Genomic DNA, 16,233 nt, shown 5'->3' on the forward strand with positions numbered 1-16,233 from the left:
GAGAAGGGTGATCACTGATTGCATTTCATTAAAAAAATGTGCAGCTGGGAGTGGGAGGGTGGATGATGCAGGGTGTGTGCTAATGATGTCAGCTGGTCAACTGCTTCCTGTGTCATGATCAAGTCTGTAAGGACGTAAGATAGAAGCAATAGATATGTTTTTGACTCATGAATGTAGGACAGTCTGTAGATTTGATGGAAAGCTTTGATATTTTTGCCAAAAAAAGAACATGAATGCTCTATTAGTGCATAGGGGAGTTGGAATTTAGAAACAAAAAGGTGAACTTGGCCTTTAAAGTGGTTGTAAACCTTGGTAAAAAAAATAAAAAACCTGCAAGACAAAGGCGCATTATGAATTACTTGTTTTAGATCGAAGCCCCCGCAGCCATCCTCGTCTCCCCCTCCGGCCAGAGACCTCTATCCCGGGGGTTACTTCCAGGCAGGGCTGCTGATAGAAATCACGGGTCCCGTACAGCCTACCTGACGGGGCCCTCTTTAGCCCCACCCCTGGCTCCACCCCAGACCCCGCTTGCGCATGCATATTAGGAAACTGGCTAGTTACAATGGCGGTGCCTGCACCTGATCCGATGGATAGATCGGCCTCAGGGTGCCGACATCGCTGGGTCCCTGGACAGGTAAGTGTCATTAAAAGTCAGCAGCTGACTTTAAAAAAAAATTAAATTGCAGCTGGAACTCCACTGTAAGATTCAGTGAAAGGGCTGAGATGGGTGGGAAGGGGTTAATGTCTTACTTTGTAAACGTACACTGTTTATTCATATGCATTATATTAGAGCATGCAGCAGTATGTAGGCTCACACAAGTGTTTTGCTACATGACGGGGTCTCTCAAAAAAAAAAATCATCCATTTACTTGGGGCCCCTTCTCCATGCCACAATGCTTCAGTACAGTTAGGAAATAGACATGTGCCTGCAATTAAAAAAAATGCCCCTCGACTACTCCTCCTCCACCATCAGTGGGTGGACCCTGGAAATCATATTAACACAGCACCCCTATGCTAGTAGCAGCGGCTCTGTGAACCTGCCTGGCCCCCCCTGCTGGCCAGGCCCGGTACAACAGGGCCAGTTGTACTGGATTATCACAAAAACACTAGTGCTAAAAAGACTTTGAAAAAGCTCATAGAGCGCGAAACGCGTGGTCAAGGCAACCCCTTTTTAATATAACCTTCATTGTGTACTATGATTTGGTCCATGAGGAATTTTTACAGTAGTCAATTTATTTCCACAAGCCGGTCTAAGTGCTTCTAGAATTCTTTCTGTAAGGTAGACATTTCTACATTTTTTTTCCACCAGAGGGCAGCAGCGTATCAACGTTCCTAGTGGAAGAGTGTGTCTCACGGCTTATTCTATCCATAGTACTGCTCGTATCCATAGACGCCAGTCAACGGCGCATGTGTGTGACGTCCCCCGCTCGGAGGAACGGAGGTGGTGTGTTTTTTCCCCCATCCTAGCTGAGCCACTGTTCCGGCTAGCGTCGCTTATGTTGGAGGGCCCCCCCATTCTTGACTGCCGCCGGCCCGTAAAAGGAAGCCAGTTCAAGGTACTGTGAACACACCACTATCCATTACATGAGCCTTCTTGAGCTATATCAAAAACTTTAATTCCTCCTTACTTCATGAAATATGGACGTCAGCACTGTCCACTATGAACTGCAAGCTGTGATTTCTCATGGATAACCCGTTCTCTTCATTTATGTCTATATTGGATTGAATATACCCCACTGCAAACAATAAATGGACTTTGTTCACTTTTGCTATTAAGTTTATATGTGCTTGAGTCTCATGAGCGCTGGTTTTGGTGTTTATTTGTGTACTGGATTATCAGCAGCCCTGCTTCCTGGTATCGCGGCTCTGGCGCTGTGATTGGCCGGAGCTGCGAGCATGCGCGCGGGAGCCACCGGTAATGGCACGCTGACTGAAGCAATGACGCATACGTACCATTGCTTCAGTTTGCTCTAGTGCGCGTGTGCCGATGACATCAGCATATGCGCAGGTTCAGGAGATATACTGGCTAAGCTATAGGTAAGCCTTATTATAGGCTTACCTGTAGCATAATGTTGTAAAGGGTTTACAACCACTTTAGGTGCACATATTTTTTGAGAGTGTGTGGTGGTGGGAGCAGCTTATTATTTATGTTGAATTGGGAGTATAAGGTTGTTTTTTAGTACACCTAATTGACTTATTGCAGCTCACAAGATACACTCATTCATACATGTTTATATTGTGTACCGAGACATTTTAAAATGGTGTATTGGTACTACAGCAGGACAAAGATGATGAACCAAAAGCTTTTTCTGCAACAAATTAAACAAAAGAAAACATTTTCATAGGGCAGGATCAGTAGAACATTCTGTATAAACTCAATTGCAGTAAACACCACAGTCTGTGATTTTGGATGCTCTTACCGGTAATAAATTCCTATTTACATAGACTGACTAAGCTTCCCCTTGCTGACAGAGCTCGGGGCCTCTGGTATGCTTGTGCTATTGACATACCAGGTACATCCATGGGGTACTGTAACAGAAAAATCTGTTTCCCTGCAGTCACTCTTCTTGCTGCCAGGGTGGGCTCTTTTTTATGTTATATCTGGCTTACGGGAAAAACATTTATATTAAAAAACAACATTTATGTGTTTGACATCAAAGTAGATAAAAGGGTTTCAGTGATGAAATGTAAATATACCGTAAATACATAGAGTACGCCAATATCTTTTGCCACTGTAGTCACCTACAGCAAAAGGGGGGTAATATTTCAGCTTCTTTAAATTTTTCGTGTGTGTATATTTTATATAGATGTATATTAAATATATTACACACACAGTTGTGCTCATAAGTTTACATACCCTGGCAGATTTATGATTTCTTGGCCATTTTTCAGAGAATATGAATGATGAAACCTTTTCTTCCACTCATGGTTAGTGTTTGGCTGAAGCCATTTATTATCAATCAGCTGTGTTTACTTTTTTTTTTTAAATCATAATGACACCAGCATCTACCCAAATTACCCTGATCAAAAGTTTACATACCCTGGTGATTTTGGCCTGATAACATGCACACAAGTTGACACTTGGTTGACACAAGGCTTTTGAATGGCTATTGAAGGTAACCATCCTCACCTGTGATCTGTTTGCTTGTAATTAGTGTGTGTGTGTGTGTGTGTGTGTGTGTGTGTAAAAGGTCAATGAGTTTCTGGACTCCTGACCGTCCCTTGCATCTTTTATCCAGTGCTGCACTGACATTTCTGGATTCTGAGTCATGGGGAAAGCAAAAGAATTGTCAAAGGATCTGTGGGAAAAGGTAGTTGAACTGTATAAAACAGGAAAGGGATATATATAAAAAGACATCAAAGGAATTGAGAATGCCAATCAGCAGTGTTCAAACTCTAATCAAGAAGTGAAAAAATGAGGGGTTCTGTTGAAACCAAACCACGGTAGACCAGCTAAGATTTCAGCCACAACTGCCAGGAAAATTGTTCGGATGCAAAGAAGAACCCACAAATAACATCAGGTGAAATACAGGACTCTCTGAAAAAATGTAGTGTGGCTGTTTCAAGATGCACAATAAGAAGGCACTTGAAGAAAGATTGGCTGCATGGTCGAGTCGCCAGAAGAAAGCCATTACTACGCAAATGCTACAAAGTATTCCTCTTATAATATGCCAAACAGCACAGAGACAAGCCTCAAACCTTCTGGCACAATTCCTACTTGTTACGGAACCATGAACCAGACGTACAACAAGAGATAAGTGAAAATAAGAAGGCTTTATTGAAAAACAAGCTGTAAAGCAAAAGTCCAACGGATGGTGAAACCAGAGGTCAGGAACCAGAAGGGTAGTCAGACGAAGCCAGGATCAGGAACCAGCAGGGAAGTCAGACGAAGCCAGGATCAGGAACCAGCAGGGAAGTCAGACGAAGCCAGGATCAGGAACCAGCAGGGAAGTCAGACGAGGCCAGGATCAGGAACCAGCAGAGAAGTCAGACAAAGCCAGGATCAGAACCAGAAGCAGCAGCAGTCTTAGAAGCATGTGCACACAGGAGGACCAAGCAAGGAACTGAAGTCACAGACCTCCTATATATGTGAGCCAGGTATCCAGCTCCTCCCAGTGGGAAGGAGGAGCCGCAGGGTGGGAGGCTACAAGAGACCTAGAAACCAAGATGGCCGCCAGCACATGTCAAACGAAGGAGACAGGAGAGAGGTAAGACCATGACAGTACCTCCCCCTCAAGGGCCCCTCCTCCGCGGTGCAAAAAACGGTTTCTGAGGGAAGCGTGCGTGGAAGGCTCGGAGCAAGGCAGGAGCATGGACATCTGCGGAGGGAACCCAGGAACGCTCCTCAGGACCATAACCACGCCAGTGGACCAAAAACTGCACCCGACCGCGGACCAGGCGTGAGTCCAGGATATTGCTCACCTCATACTCCTCGTGATTGCCCACTTGGACCGGACGAGGCCGAGGAACCGAGGAAGTGAAGCGATTGCACACCAGTGGCTTCAACAGGGAGACATGAAACACGTTGGAGATCCGCATGCCAGGTGGAAGCGCAAGGGCATAGGCTACCGGGTTTACCCTGCGAAGCACTCGGAAGGGACCAACAAAGCGAGGAGCCAGCTTGGGAGTGGGCACTCGAAGGTTGAGGTTGCGGGTGGACAACCATACACGGTCTCCGACCTGGTAGGAAGGAGCAGGCGCTCGTCTGCGATCAGCCTGGAGTTTCTGGCGCTGCGCAGAGACCTCAAGGGACCTCTGGATCTGTACCCAAGAAGCACGTAGAGCAGAAAGGTGATCCTCCACAGCCGGAATATCCTGGGGAGAGAATGCCTCCGGTAACACGGCAGGTTGGAACCCATAATTGGCCATGAAGGGAGACGTCCCAGAGGAAGAGTTCACAGCCGTGTTCCTGGCAAACTCAGCCCAAGGCAGGAGGTCAACCCAATTGTCCTGGTGATCGGAGACATAGCAACGAAGGAATTGCTCCAAGGCCTGATTGGATCGTTCTGCGGCCCCATTGGACTGAGGGTGGTAGGCCGAGGAGAAGGAGAGATGAATCCCCAACTGGGAGCAAAAGGCGCGCCAGAACCTGGACACAAACTGACTCCCCCGATCCGACACTATCTCCTTGGGCAAACCGTGCAACCGGAAGACCTCCCGGGCAAAAATCGTGGCCAACTCTTGTGCAGAGGGTAACTTCTTGAGAGGAACACAGTGGCACATTTTGGAAAACCGATCCACAATCATGAGAATGACCGTATGGCCTCGGGATGCAGGGAGGTCCACAATGAAATCCATCCCCAGGTGTGACCATGGGCGCTCCCCGGTGGCTATGGGTTGCAGCAGGCCCAACGGAAGGTGCCGAGGGGACTTACTTTGGGCACAAACGGAGCATGCCGCTACATATGCGGCGATGTCGGAACGTAGGGAAGGCCACCAGAACAGACGTGAAACAGCCCAGGACAGCTGATTCTTACCAGGATGCCCCGCGGTCTTGGAGTTATGGTAGGTTCGCAACAACCGAGTGCGCAACTCCTCAGGCACAAAACATCTGCCGTTGGGTGTCCCAGAGGGAGCACCAGACTGAGCCGCCAAAATCTGCACACCAAGGGGAGAGGTCAGGCTGGTGCGAATGGCGGCCAGGATCTGATTCGGAGGTATGACCGAAGTCGGTATAGATTCCTCCCTGGACAGCTCGGAGTACTGCCGTGATAAGGCATCCGCCCTGATGTTCTTGGAACCAGGTAGGTAGGAGACCACGTAATTAAAACGTGACAAGAACAGAGCCCATCTGGCCTGACGTGGTGTCAATCTCTTGGCCTCAGAAAGGTAGGTCAGATTCTTGTGGTCCGTCAGGATGAGAACCGGAACCACCGAGCCCTCGAGCAAGTGCCTCCACTCTTTGAGAGCCTGCACTATGGCCAATAACTCCCTGTCTCCAATCTGATAGTTGCACTCCGCGGGTGACAGTTTCCGGGAGTAAAACCCACAAGGAAGCAGCGGACCCTCTGGTGTCCTACGCTGAGACAGAAGGGCGCCTACTCCCGTCTCGGACGCGTCCACCTCGAGGACAAAGGGCAACCCAGGGTTGGGATGAGACAGAATCGGAGCTGACACAAAGGCGGATTTTAGGGCCTCAAAAGCCCGGATGGCCTCGAGCGGCCAGACCTGGGAATTACTGCCCTTCCTGGTCAGATCCGTGAGAGGCTTGGCCAGCATGGAGAAGTCCCTGATGAACTTCCGATAATAATTGGCGAAGCCCAAAAAACGCTGCAAGGAACGAAGACCACTGGGCTGAGGCCACTGTAAGACAGCCGAAACCTTCTCAGGATCCATGGAGAACCCCTCAGCGGAAATGATGTAACCTAGGAAGGTTACCTGGGATCGGTGAAATTCGCATTTCTCAAGCTTACCGAACAGCTTGTTCTCTCGTAACCGTTGCAACACTCGTTTGACATCCAGAATGTGGGCCTCCCTGGATTCAGAATATACCAAGATGTCATCCAAATAGACCACCACACACTGCTGCAACAGGTCACGGAAAACATCGTTGATGAATTCCTGAAAGACTGCGGGCGCATTGCACAACCCAAAGGGCATAACCAAGGATTCATAATGACCGGTCCTGGTGTTAAAGGCGGTCTTCCACTCATCGCCCGCCTTGATCCTTACCAGGTTATATGCCGCCCTCAGGTCGAGTTTGGTAAAGACCGTGGCCCCTTTAAGGCGATCGAACAGCTCGGAAATCAAGGGTATCGGGTAAGCGTTCTTGATCGTGATGCGATTGAGACCCCTGTAATCGATACAAGGCCTCAACTCACCGCCCTTCTTTTTCACAAAGAAAAATCCAGCCCCTGCCGGGGACGAGGATTTGCGAATGTGACCACGGGACAGCGCCTCCATCACGTACTCCTCCATGGCCTCATTCTCCGCAACCGACAGTGGATAGACCTTGCCGCGAGGAGGAACGGCACCAGGCTGTAACTCAATGGCACAATCATATGGGCGGTGCGGAGGTAGGGCAACTGCGCGTACCTTATCGAATACATCCCGGTACTCCTCGTATTCAGGAGGCAACAGAGAGTCCGAGGAAGTACACAGCAACTTGACAGACCCATGAATGCACTTAGCCCCACACTGTGGTGACCATGAGAGGATCTCGGCCGATCTCCAGTCAAAAGTCGGATTATGCTTCTGGAGCCAGGGGTACCCCAAGACCACCGAGTAGTGTGGAGACGAAATAACTTGGAAGCAGACCGACTCTCTGTGAGCGGCACCAATGGCTACCCCCACTGGAAGGGTCTCATGAGTCACGTGTGACGGTTGGAGGGGTCTGCCGTCTATCGCCTCTAGAGCCAGCGGGGAACCTCGAGCCTGTAGAGGAATGGAATTGGCGGCAGCGAACTCACTATCAATGAAAAAACCACCAGCACCAGAGTCCACCAACGCCTGGGTCGTCACCGAGCCCCCGACCCAGGAGAGGACAACAGTGATCAGTGGTTTATCAACACGGGAAACCGGGGACGAGGAGACTCCACCCAAGATCTGCCCCCGACAGGATCTCAGGTGCGAGCGTTTCCCGGACGGTTCGGACATGCCAACCGAAAATGCCCATCGAGACCACAGTACATGCATCGGCCCTCGCGTCTCCGGAGTACCCTCTCCCCCTCGGACAAGCGAGCAAACCCCAGCTGCGAGGGTTCACCCCCAGACAAGTCAACACCAGGAGGCGTGGGAGGAGAGGGAGGCACGGGTGGGACAGCAAACGTAGGCGCCAAACTGTTAGGAGGCCTCCGCAGGCTCACCTTAAAGGAAGGTCTCTCCCTGAGTCTGGTGTCAATCAAAATCAGGAAAGAAATAAGAGCCTCGAGCTCCACTGGTAGATCCTTAGCTGCAACCTCATCCTTCAAGGCATCCGAGAGACCATGAGAGAAAGCAGCGACCAGGGCCTCATTATTCCAACCTACCTCTGCTGCCAGGGTACGAAACTCAATGGCGTATTCGGCTACGGATCGTGAACCCTGTCTGACGGACATAAGGAGCTTCGCAGCAGAGGCGGCGCGAGCCGGCACATCGAATACCTTCCGAAGAGAAGCAACAAAACCGGAAAACTCGGCAACCACCGGATTGTTGTTCTCCCATAAAGGACTGGCCCAGGCCAAGGCCTTGTCCGAGAGCAGCGAGATCAAGAACCCCACCTTTGATCTCTCAGTGGGAAAGGCATGTGGCAGCAACTCGAAATAAATGCCCACTTGGTTAAGGAAACCTCGGCACTGAGTTGGCTCTCCCCCAAATCGCTGTGGAAGGGGGGCAGAACCGGACATACCCCGAAACACCGCAGGCGCAACAACAGGTGTCGAGGTAGACTCTGGCGCAACAGTCGGATCGGCCGTAGGAGCGGGCCCAGGAGCGACGACCGACCCATCGGCAACGGGAGCGAAATGAGCCGTGCGTTCAAGCAGGGTCTGCAACGCCACGGCGAACTGACTCATCAGGGACTCCAGCTGAACAAGTCTGGCAACCAGCGTGGGTAGCGAGGATGGCTCTGTCCCGTCAAAATTCATGGCTTGGTCCTAATGTTACGGAACCATGAACCAGACGTACAACAAGAGATAAGTGAAAATAAGAAGGCTTTATTGAAAAACAAGCTGTAAAGCAAAAGTCCAACGGATGGTGAAACCAGAGGTCAGGAACCAGAAGGGTAGTCAGACGAAGCCAGGATCAGGAACCAGCAGGGAAGTCAGACGAAGCCAGGATCAGGAACCAGCAGGGAAGTCAGACGAAGCCAGGATCAGGAACCAGCAGGGAAGTCAGACGAGGCCAGGATCAGGAACCAGCAGAGAAGTCAGACAAAGCCAGGATCAGAACCAGAAGCAGCAGCAGTCTTAGAAGCATGTGCACACAGGAGGACCAAGCAAGGAACTGAAGTCACAGACCTCCTATATATGTGAGCCAGGTATCCAGCTCCTCCCAGTGGGAAGGAGGAGCCGCAGGGTGGGAGGCTACAAGAGACCTAGAAACCAAGATGGCCGCCAGCACATGTCAAACGAAGGAGACAGGAGAGAGGTAAGACCATGACACTACTGTGAAACATGGAGGTGGATTGCTGATGTTTTGGAAATGTGTGATCTACAAAGGCACAGGAAATTTTGGTCAAAATTGATGGCAAGATGAATGCCGTATGTTATCAAAAAATACTGGAGAAACATTTGCATTCATCAGCCAGGAAGCTGCACATGGGTCTTGGACATTCCAACATGACAATGATCCAAAACACAGGGCCAAGTTGACCTGTCATTGGCTACAGCAGAATAAAGTGAAGCCTCTGGAGTGGCCATCTCAGTCTCCTGACCTCAATATCATTGAGCCACTCTGGGGAGATCTTTCATACAAGACAGCCCAAGAATTTACAGGAACTGGAGGCTTTTTGCCAAGAGGAATGGGCAGCTTTACCTTCTGATAAAATGGAGAGCCTCATCCACAAACGCCACAAAAGACTTCAAGCTGTCATTGATGCTAAAGGGGGCAATACACGGTTTTAAGAACTGGGGTAAGTAAACTTTTGATCAGGGTCATTTGGGTAGTTTTTTGTGATAATGATTTAACCACTTAAGGACCGCCTCCTGCACATATACGTCGGCAGAATGGCACATCCACGTACATGTACGTCCTGTACTAGGACCCAGCTGTGGGTCGCGGGCGCGCGCCATGATCGGCTTCCCTGTTTTTCACTGTGGCGCTGACATCGATCGTGTCATCCCTTTTATAGGGGGACACAATTGATGACGTCACACCTACAGCCACAGCCACACAGTTGTAAACACACTTCAGGTCACACATAACCCCATCAGCGCCCCCTGTGGTTAACTCCCAAACTGCAACTGTCATTTTCACAATAAACAATGCATTTTAAATGCGTTTTTGTGCTGTGAAAGTGACAATGGTCCCAAAAATGTGTCAAAATTGTCCGAAGTGTCCGTCATAATGTCGCAGTCACGAAAAAAATCGCTGATCGCCGCCATTGGTACTAAAAAAAAAAAATTATAAAAATGCAATAAAACTATCCCCTATTTTGTAAACGCTATAAATTTTGCGCAAACCAACAGATAAACGCTTATTGCGATTTTTTTTTTTCACCGTCCTAATCGGTGCAACGCCACATCTGCAGCACTGCACCGATTTCAAAAAGTAGTGTCTACTACTTTTTGCGATTTCGGCCTGCGATTTACATTGACATCTGTGCAGAAACTGCATAGATGTCTCTGTAATCGCATCTGACAAGAGGGAGTAAAATCGTGCCTGTTCAGCTGAACTCAAACGGCTTTATTCCCGTAGCCCAGTGTGAACCTGGGCTATAATCCCGTTTTGATCTCTTGAAGGCCAAGTTGACATGGATCATGATAATTAAATGTTTATCAGCTAACCCTGTAGGACAGATTGGCCTTTTGTGAGAAAATCTGGGAACCCTGAATAAAGTATCTTTCGGATTCCTCTTGAGAGGGACCAAAATCTAAGTTCTGGCATCAAAGGGTGCACCTCTTTTCTTCCCTCCTGTTTCTTTCTTCTTTACCTTGCTTTTATACTTCTTCTTTCCATTATTTTTTTTTCTATATGCTTGTGTTTTTTTGTCTATTTTTCTTTGTAATGCATCGCACAAAAGCTGACCTAGGCTTGCCTGTAAAAATCACAAAGTGGGCTTTACTACCAGTTTAAGAAATCATTAAAGTGTGTGTTTGTTTTTTTTTGTTTTTTTTTTAAACAAACCTGTTATATTTACCTCCTATGTGCAGTGGTTTTGCACAGAGAAGCCCAGATCCTCCTCTTCTCGGGTCCCTTCGCAGCTCCTGGTCCCTCCCTCCTGTTGAGTGCCCCCACAGCAAGCAGCGTGCAATGGGGGCACCCGAGCTGCAGTTCTGTATGTCCCTTCAGACATGGAGCTGCACTTTCTCTCTCTCTCCCCCCCCCCCCCCCTGACTTTGACAGCCAATGGTTCTGTGACTCGGCCAATCAGGAGGGAAGATTCAGGGACAGCCAAGGGACTCATGGACATCACTGGACAGAGAGGGGGGTGCTGGGAAGCTGATGCACACAGAAGGCTTTGTATCTTAATGCATTAATCTAAAAAAAAAAAAAAACAATTCTGCTCGTTACTTATACCTTTTAAAATGTATTTGTTTAACCACTTCAATACCAGGCACTTATACACCTTCCTGCCCAAGCCGATTTTCAGCTTTCAGCGGTGTCGCAATTTGAATGACAATTGTGTGGTCATGCTACACTGTACCCAAACATTTTTGTTATCATTTTATTCCTACAAATAGAGCTTTCTTTTGGTGGTGTTTGATCATCTCTGCAATTTTTTTATTTTTTGCACAACAAATAAAAAAAGATTGCACTCATAAATGGCACTGATGGGTGGCACTGATGGTTTTTCAGGCGTTTTAGCGCTAAAAATATTGCCTGAAAAGCGCCTCTCAAGCACCCCAGTGTGAAAGCCTGAGTGCGTTCACACCGCAGTGGTGTGCAAGCAGCAGGGTATACACCACTCCCAAAGTGCCTGGCCTATTGAAATGAATAGGCAGTGCTGTAAAAACGCTTGCAATGCGCATTGGCAGCGCCGCAGCACAGGCGCTATTAACCCTTTCTTCGGCCGCTAGCGGGGGTTAAAAGTGCCCCGCTAGCGGCCGAAAAGCTGCACTAAAACTAGTAGCACACTGCCAATGCCCGCGCCGCCCCTGTGTGAAAGGGGTCTAAATCTAAAAGTGTGGTGTATAATTTAGTTAACCAGTTAAAGACTACTTGCCTCAGTTATACTACGGCAGGTTGGCTTCCCTGGGCGAATTGCCATAGCTGTACGTCGGCCGCTTTTAAGACCACTAGGGGGCGCACGTGAAGACTGATCGCTCTTGAGAGAGACGGAACGAAGATCTGTCAATGTAAACAGACAGATCTCCATTCTGTTAGGAGAGAGGAGACAAATCTGCTGTTTATGAACAACTATCGGTCTCCTCCAGGCAGTACTCCCCCCCCCCCCGTTAGAAACACTACCTAGGACACACATCCGATCAAGCGATGTGCACGAGTGCAGCGTCTCCATGCACTGTCTTTCTCCTTATTGGACAGATTGATGGCAGCAGTGGGAGCCATTGGCTACTGCTGCTGTCAGTTAAATCCTATGTCACAGCAGCAGGAGGTGGGGCCGAGTCCCGCTGTCTGTGTCAATGGACGCAGCAGCGGGAATCAGGAATGAGTATGCATGGGTGTCCTCATGGAAAGCTGCATTCCGTGGGGGCACCCGAGGAAGAGAAGAGGCCTAGAGCATCGGTGGGGGACCCCAGAAGAAGAGGATTGAGGCTGCTCTATGCAGCATGCAAAAGCATTGCAAATAGCAGTTAAGTATAACATGTTTATTGTAATGCAAAAAAAAAAAAAGAAAGCTTTAGAACCACTTTAAAATATAATCCAGGGCTGATTCACTTTTTCCTCCTCCTTTTGCTCAAATATTGGTCAAGTAGGGCTAAACATTAAATTTATAAAACAAGGAATGATACATGGGGTAGGCCAGCCCTCAGCTTTTATTTTTATTGGATGCCCTGGAAAATGGTGAAAAGTATACACAAGCACCTAAGGGCGTCAGCACTACATTTACACTCCTAATGTACTTTAAAATTATGATCATTAACCCAATACATAATTAAACTATTTAATGCATATTTTATTCAGGCTATAAAAATAACTTGTTTTATTATGACACAAACGATGTCCATTAAATTTGGTGGCACAATACAGTACATTCCTCCATATTTAACTGCTTTTTTTTCAAGACCAGCTCTCCAGAGTTTTTTTTTTTTTTTCTTTTTGCAATTAACCACTAATGTATTACATACTCTAGTGCAGCCCTCAAAATTTCCACTCGCCCGCTAACATTTGTCGAGTGGAAATAAGCTGAGGGCGTGGGTGGAGCAGAGGTGGACTGGCAGAAGCGGTGCAGTCTTTTTGATTTATTTATTCTTTTATTTTACAAGGCACCAGAGTGGCACTGTGGGCAATTGCCCCCCTCCCCTGGCGCTTTAATGCCCTGTAAAATAAAAAGCTGCACCGCTTCTGCCAGAAGTGATCAGCCAGGAAACTTGTCGGGAGGAGAGCTGGTCAGATCACACAGAGAGAGGCTCTCCCGCTGTGACACAGCTGGGATCTTAAAGCGGAGGTTCACCGGTACAATATACCTTTTCCCCTTAGCTTCATGCTCGTTTTGTCTAGGGGAATCGGCTAGTTGTTTTAAAATATGAGCTGTACTTATGGTTTACGAGATGCATCCTCTCCGTCGCTTCCGGGTATAGGCTGCGGGACTGGGCATTCCTATTTTGATTGACAGTCTTCCGAGAGGCTTCCGATGGTCGCATCCATCGCGTCACGATTTTCCGAAAGAAGCCGAACGTCGGTGCGCAGGCGCAGTATAGAGCCGCACCGACGTTCGGCTTCTTTCGGCTACTAGTGACGCGATGGATGCGACCGTCGGAAGCCTCTCGGAAGACTGTCAATCAAGAAGGAACGCCCGCTCCCGAAGACCCATACCCGGAAGCCGACGGAGATGATGCATCTCGAAAACGGTAAGTATGGCTCATATTTTAAAACAAATAGCCGATTCCCCTAGACAAAACGAGCATGAAGCTAAGGGGATTGTTTAAAAAAATATATTAATGGGTGAACTCCCGCTTTAAATCCTGGCCACTGTCAAACAAATTCTTGCCTCCTGGACCTGCTCCTAGACATCACACTGGTCAAATATTGCGTATCTAAGCTGTGTCGCATGACAAGGGACATCTCATTATTTTCCTTGTTGCAACTTAGCCCTATAGAATATGCAGTCACTTCAGAGTTGCACCACAAGATCACACTGTAAATCGTATCAGTCGCATCACAGTAGTTCTAAAATAAATATTGCCACACAAGCCATGTTGTAATTGAACGTGCAACACTTGTAGCATATGAGACAGGGATTATTTTTCCTTTTGTGCCTTGTTACAAATGTGACAAATTTTTTTTGCGCATTTTTTAGAGTGGTCAGTAAGGATTATGATGATGGCAAAAAGTGCTTTTGCAGCTTTAGCAACTTTTCTTTCTGTATCCAAGTGCAGAGACAATCCATATATGCATTGCTGGGCAAATGCTGTTGATTTCCATTTTATTGCTATAATAATTTGTTCTAAACATAATGGTTGTTTTGGTTTGTGGTATTCATTCCTCTGGTAGTTTAAATGCTGTTTTCTTTATTTGATTCCAGAAATGTATTCAACAAAAAACATGGATCAAAAGAAAACGTTTTCTCTCTTCTGTTACAGGTAACACAGATGAAGTAGTCGGTAATGGCTTGCCTCACAATGACTGAAATGAGCATGAGTACAGTTTCTGCTGTTCGCCCAAGTGGAGATGCCTTGCTGCATGGTGTGTCGAAACCAAGTGATCCAGGCTTCTACATTTTTCTGTATCATGCATTAGGAAAACCTGATGGAGACCATCTTGCATTACCCCAAGGGGAATATGTTGCTGAAGAGATTTGTATCACTGCAGCAAAAGCTTGTGGTAAGTACAGTTAATCTTAACAGATTTGTAGGCAGGACTAGTATTTCTCATTGTCACTGTATACCACCAGTGGGTAGTAGAACAATCAAACAAGCACCTTTTTTGTAACATCATTGACGGTTTGGAAATTGAGCTGCCATGCAGGTGTGTTTTTAGCAGCATGTCTATGTTCATTATACCTGGATTGGATGGTAAAGTGCATCTATAGCCAAAAGGTTTTTAGTTTTGGATGAAGTTTAGAACTCCTGTCGTGTTAGGGAGTTTTGTCAGGGACAGGAAGTACAGTTGACAACACACACATATAAACCGAATTCAAGTGTTCATATTAGGCCAAGTTCACACTGGCATTGAAAGCGGGCATTTAAAGGGCGTTTTTAACACTCCTCAAACACCTATGCAAATGATACCATGGGCAGCGCACAGTACGGTTTACATTCTCAAAACATTGAAGCCTCATGTCGAGTCTGGTGGAGTTTGAAGCCTTTTAGCGCCTCCCATTCAAGTCTGGTTTGCAGTGTGGTTGCAGCGTGTTTTAAAATTGGTTTTAACAAAAATCATGCAAGAGGAATATAATGTCCCACAATGCCCTGTAATGATAGAAGAGAGCATAGAGTGCCCTGCAGTCACCTCCTTCTATGCACTTCCTGTTTTGCTGTTTTGAAGATGGCCGACATCAACTATTGAGGCTAGATGCATAAATCATGATACAGGGCATGAAAGTGCCATTTAGAATATCTCTTGAGAGTTGGATGTACCCAATAGCTCCTGGATGCCCTTTTCCTCTGGTCAGCCAATTGCTCATACTTCCGCACCAGTAAGCCAAACATGAAACAAAGCATAGTAAAGGATCTATGCTGCTGCGGCCTTCCCTGCTAATGGAGTATGTGCAGGAAACATTCACCATAACAAGCCACGCCTCAAATTGTTTATTTCCTGTAATATCACTTCCCTTAAAAAAAAAAGGCATTTGTGAAGTGGTTTTAACGTGCCTTAATGTGCATCAAACATGTCCAAAACCGTGCACAGGCTGTTTGGGGAGCATTTTTTAACCGACATTCTTGCTTGTAAAATACCAGTCTAATGCCCATACTAGAGCGGATTAACACTAATCTTAACGCCTCTACTGAAGCGCAGAACTTTTTTTCCTGTGTGATATACAGCTGTCACATGACCCAACTCTTTCCCACTCTGTCTGTAGGGAAACATAAGTAGGAGGAGCTTCTAGTCCTCTACTGGTCACAAAAATAAAAAACACCCAATGGGGAATACAGAGTAAAAATATCAATAAACCGTTTTAAATTGTCATTTAAATATATTTGAAATGAAATCTTTATACTTTTTTGGGCAATAACATGGTGTGGGTGGATTTCTGCCAGTCACAGGCTGTGTCACCCCCTCCAGTCTGTGTCTTGTGTTTCAGTTGGTTGGTAGGCATGGAGGAGGGAGGGAGTGGGCTGTTATTTATGACTGTGTATGCGCCCACATGTGTGACTTTATAGTCACATAGGCTGCTCAGTTGTGATAGGGAGGAAATACTCGCCATAGAAACTCACTGAAAACTGAGCATGTGCACTAGCTGCCAACACTTCTCTGTAAAATCCCCAACTGTAGTGGGATGGACAGATAGGTAACAGCAGGATCAACCAATTT

The 16,233-nt window shown here is 47.2% G+C and overlaps 1 protein-coding gene across 1 annotated transcript in view; it reads left to right on the forward strand.

The window, feature by feature from the left end:
- JAK2 (Janus kinase 2) overlaps nt 1-16,233 on the forward strand; it is a 278,873-nt gene that overhangs the window by 68,023 nt on the left and 194,617 nt on the right. Inside the window, exon 2 of the mRNA XM_040357463.1 lies at nt 14,343-14,583. Within this exon, the coding sequence (XP_040213397.1) occupies nt 14,367-14,583 (217 nt within the window). The 5' untranslated portion in view covers nt 14,343-14,366. The remainder of the gene's footprint in view (nt 1-14,342; nt 14,584-16,233) is intronic.

Source organism: Rana temporaria, chromosome 1 (genome assembly GCF_905171775.1).
Source record: "Rana temporaria chromosome 1, aRanTem1.1, whole genome shotgun sequence".
Lineage (NCBI taxonomy): Eukaryota > Metazoa > Chordata > Amphibia > Anura > Ranidae > Rana > Rana temporaria.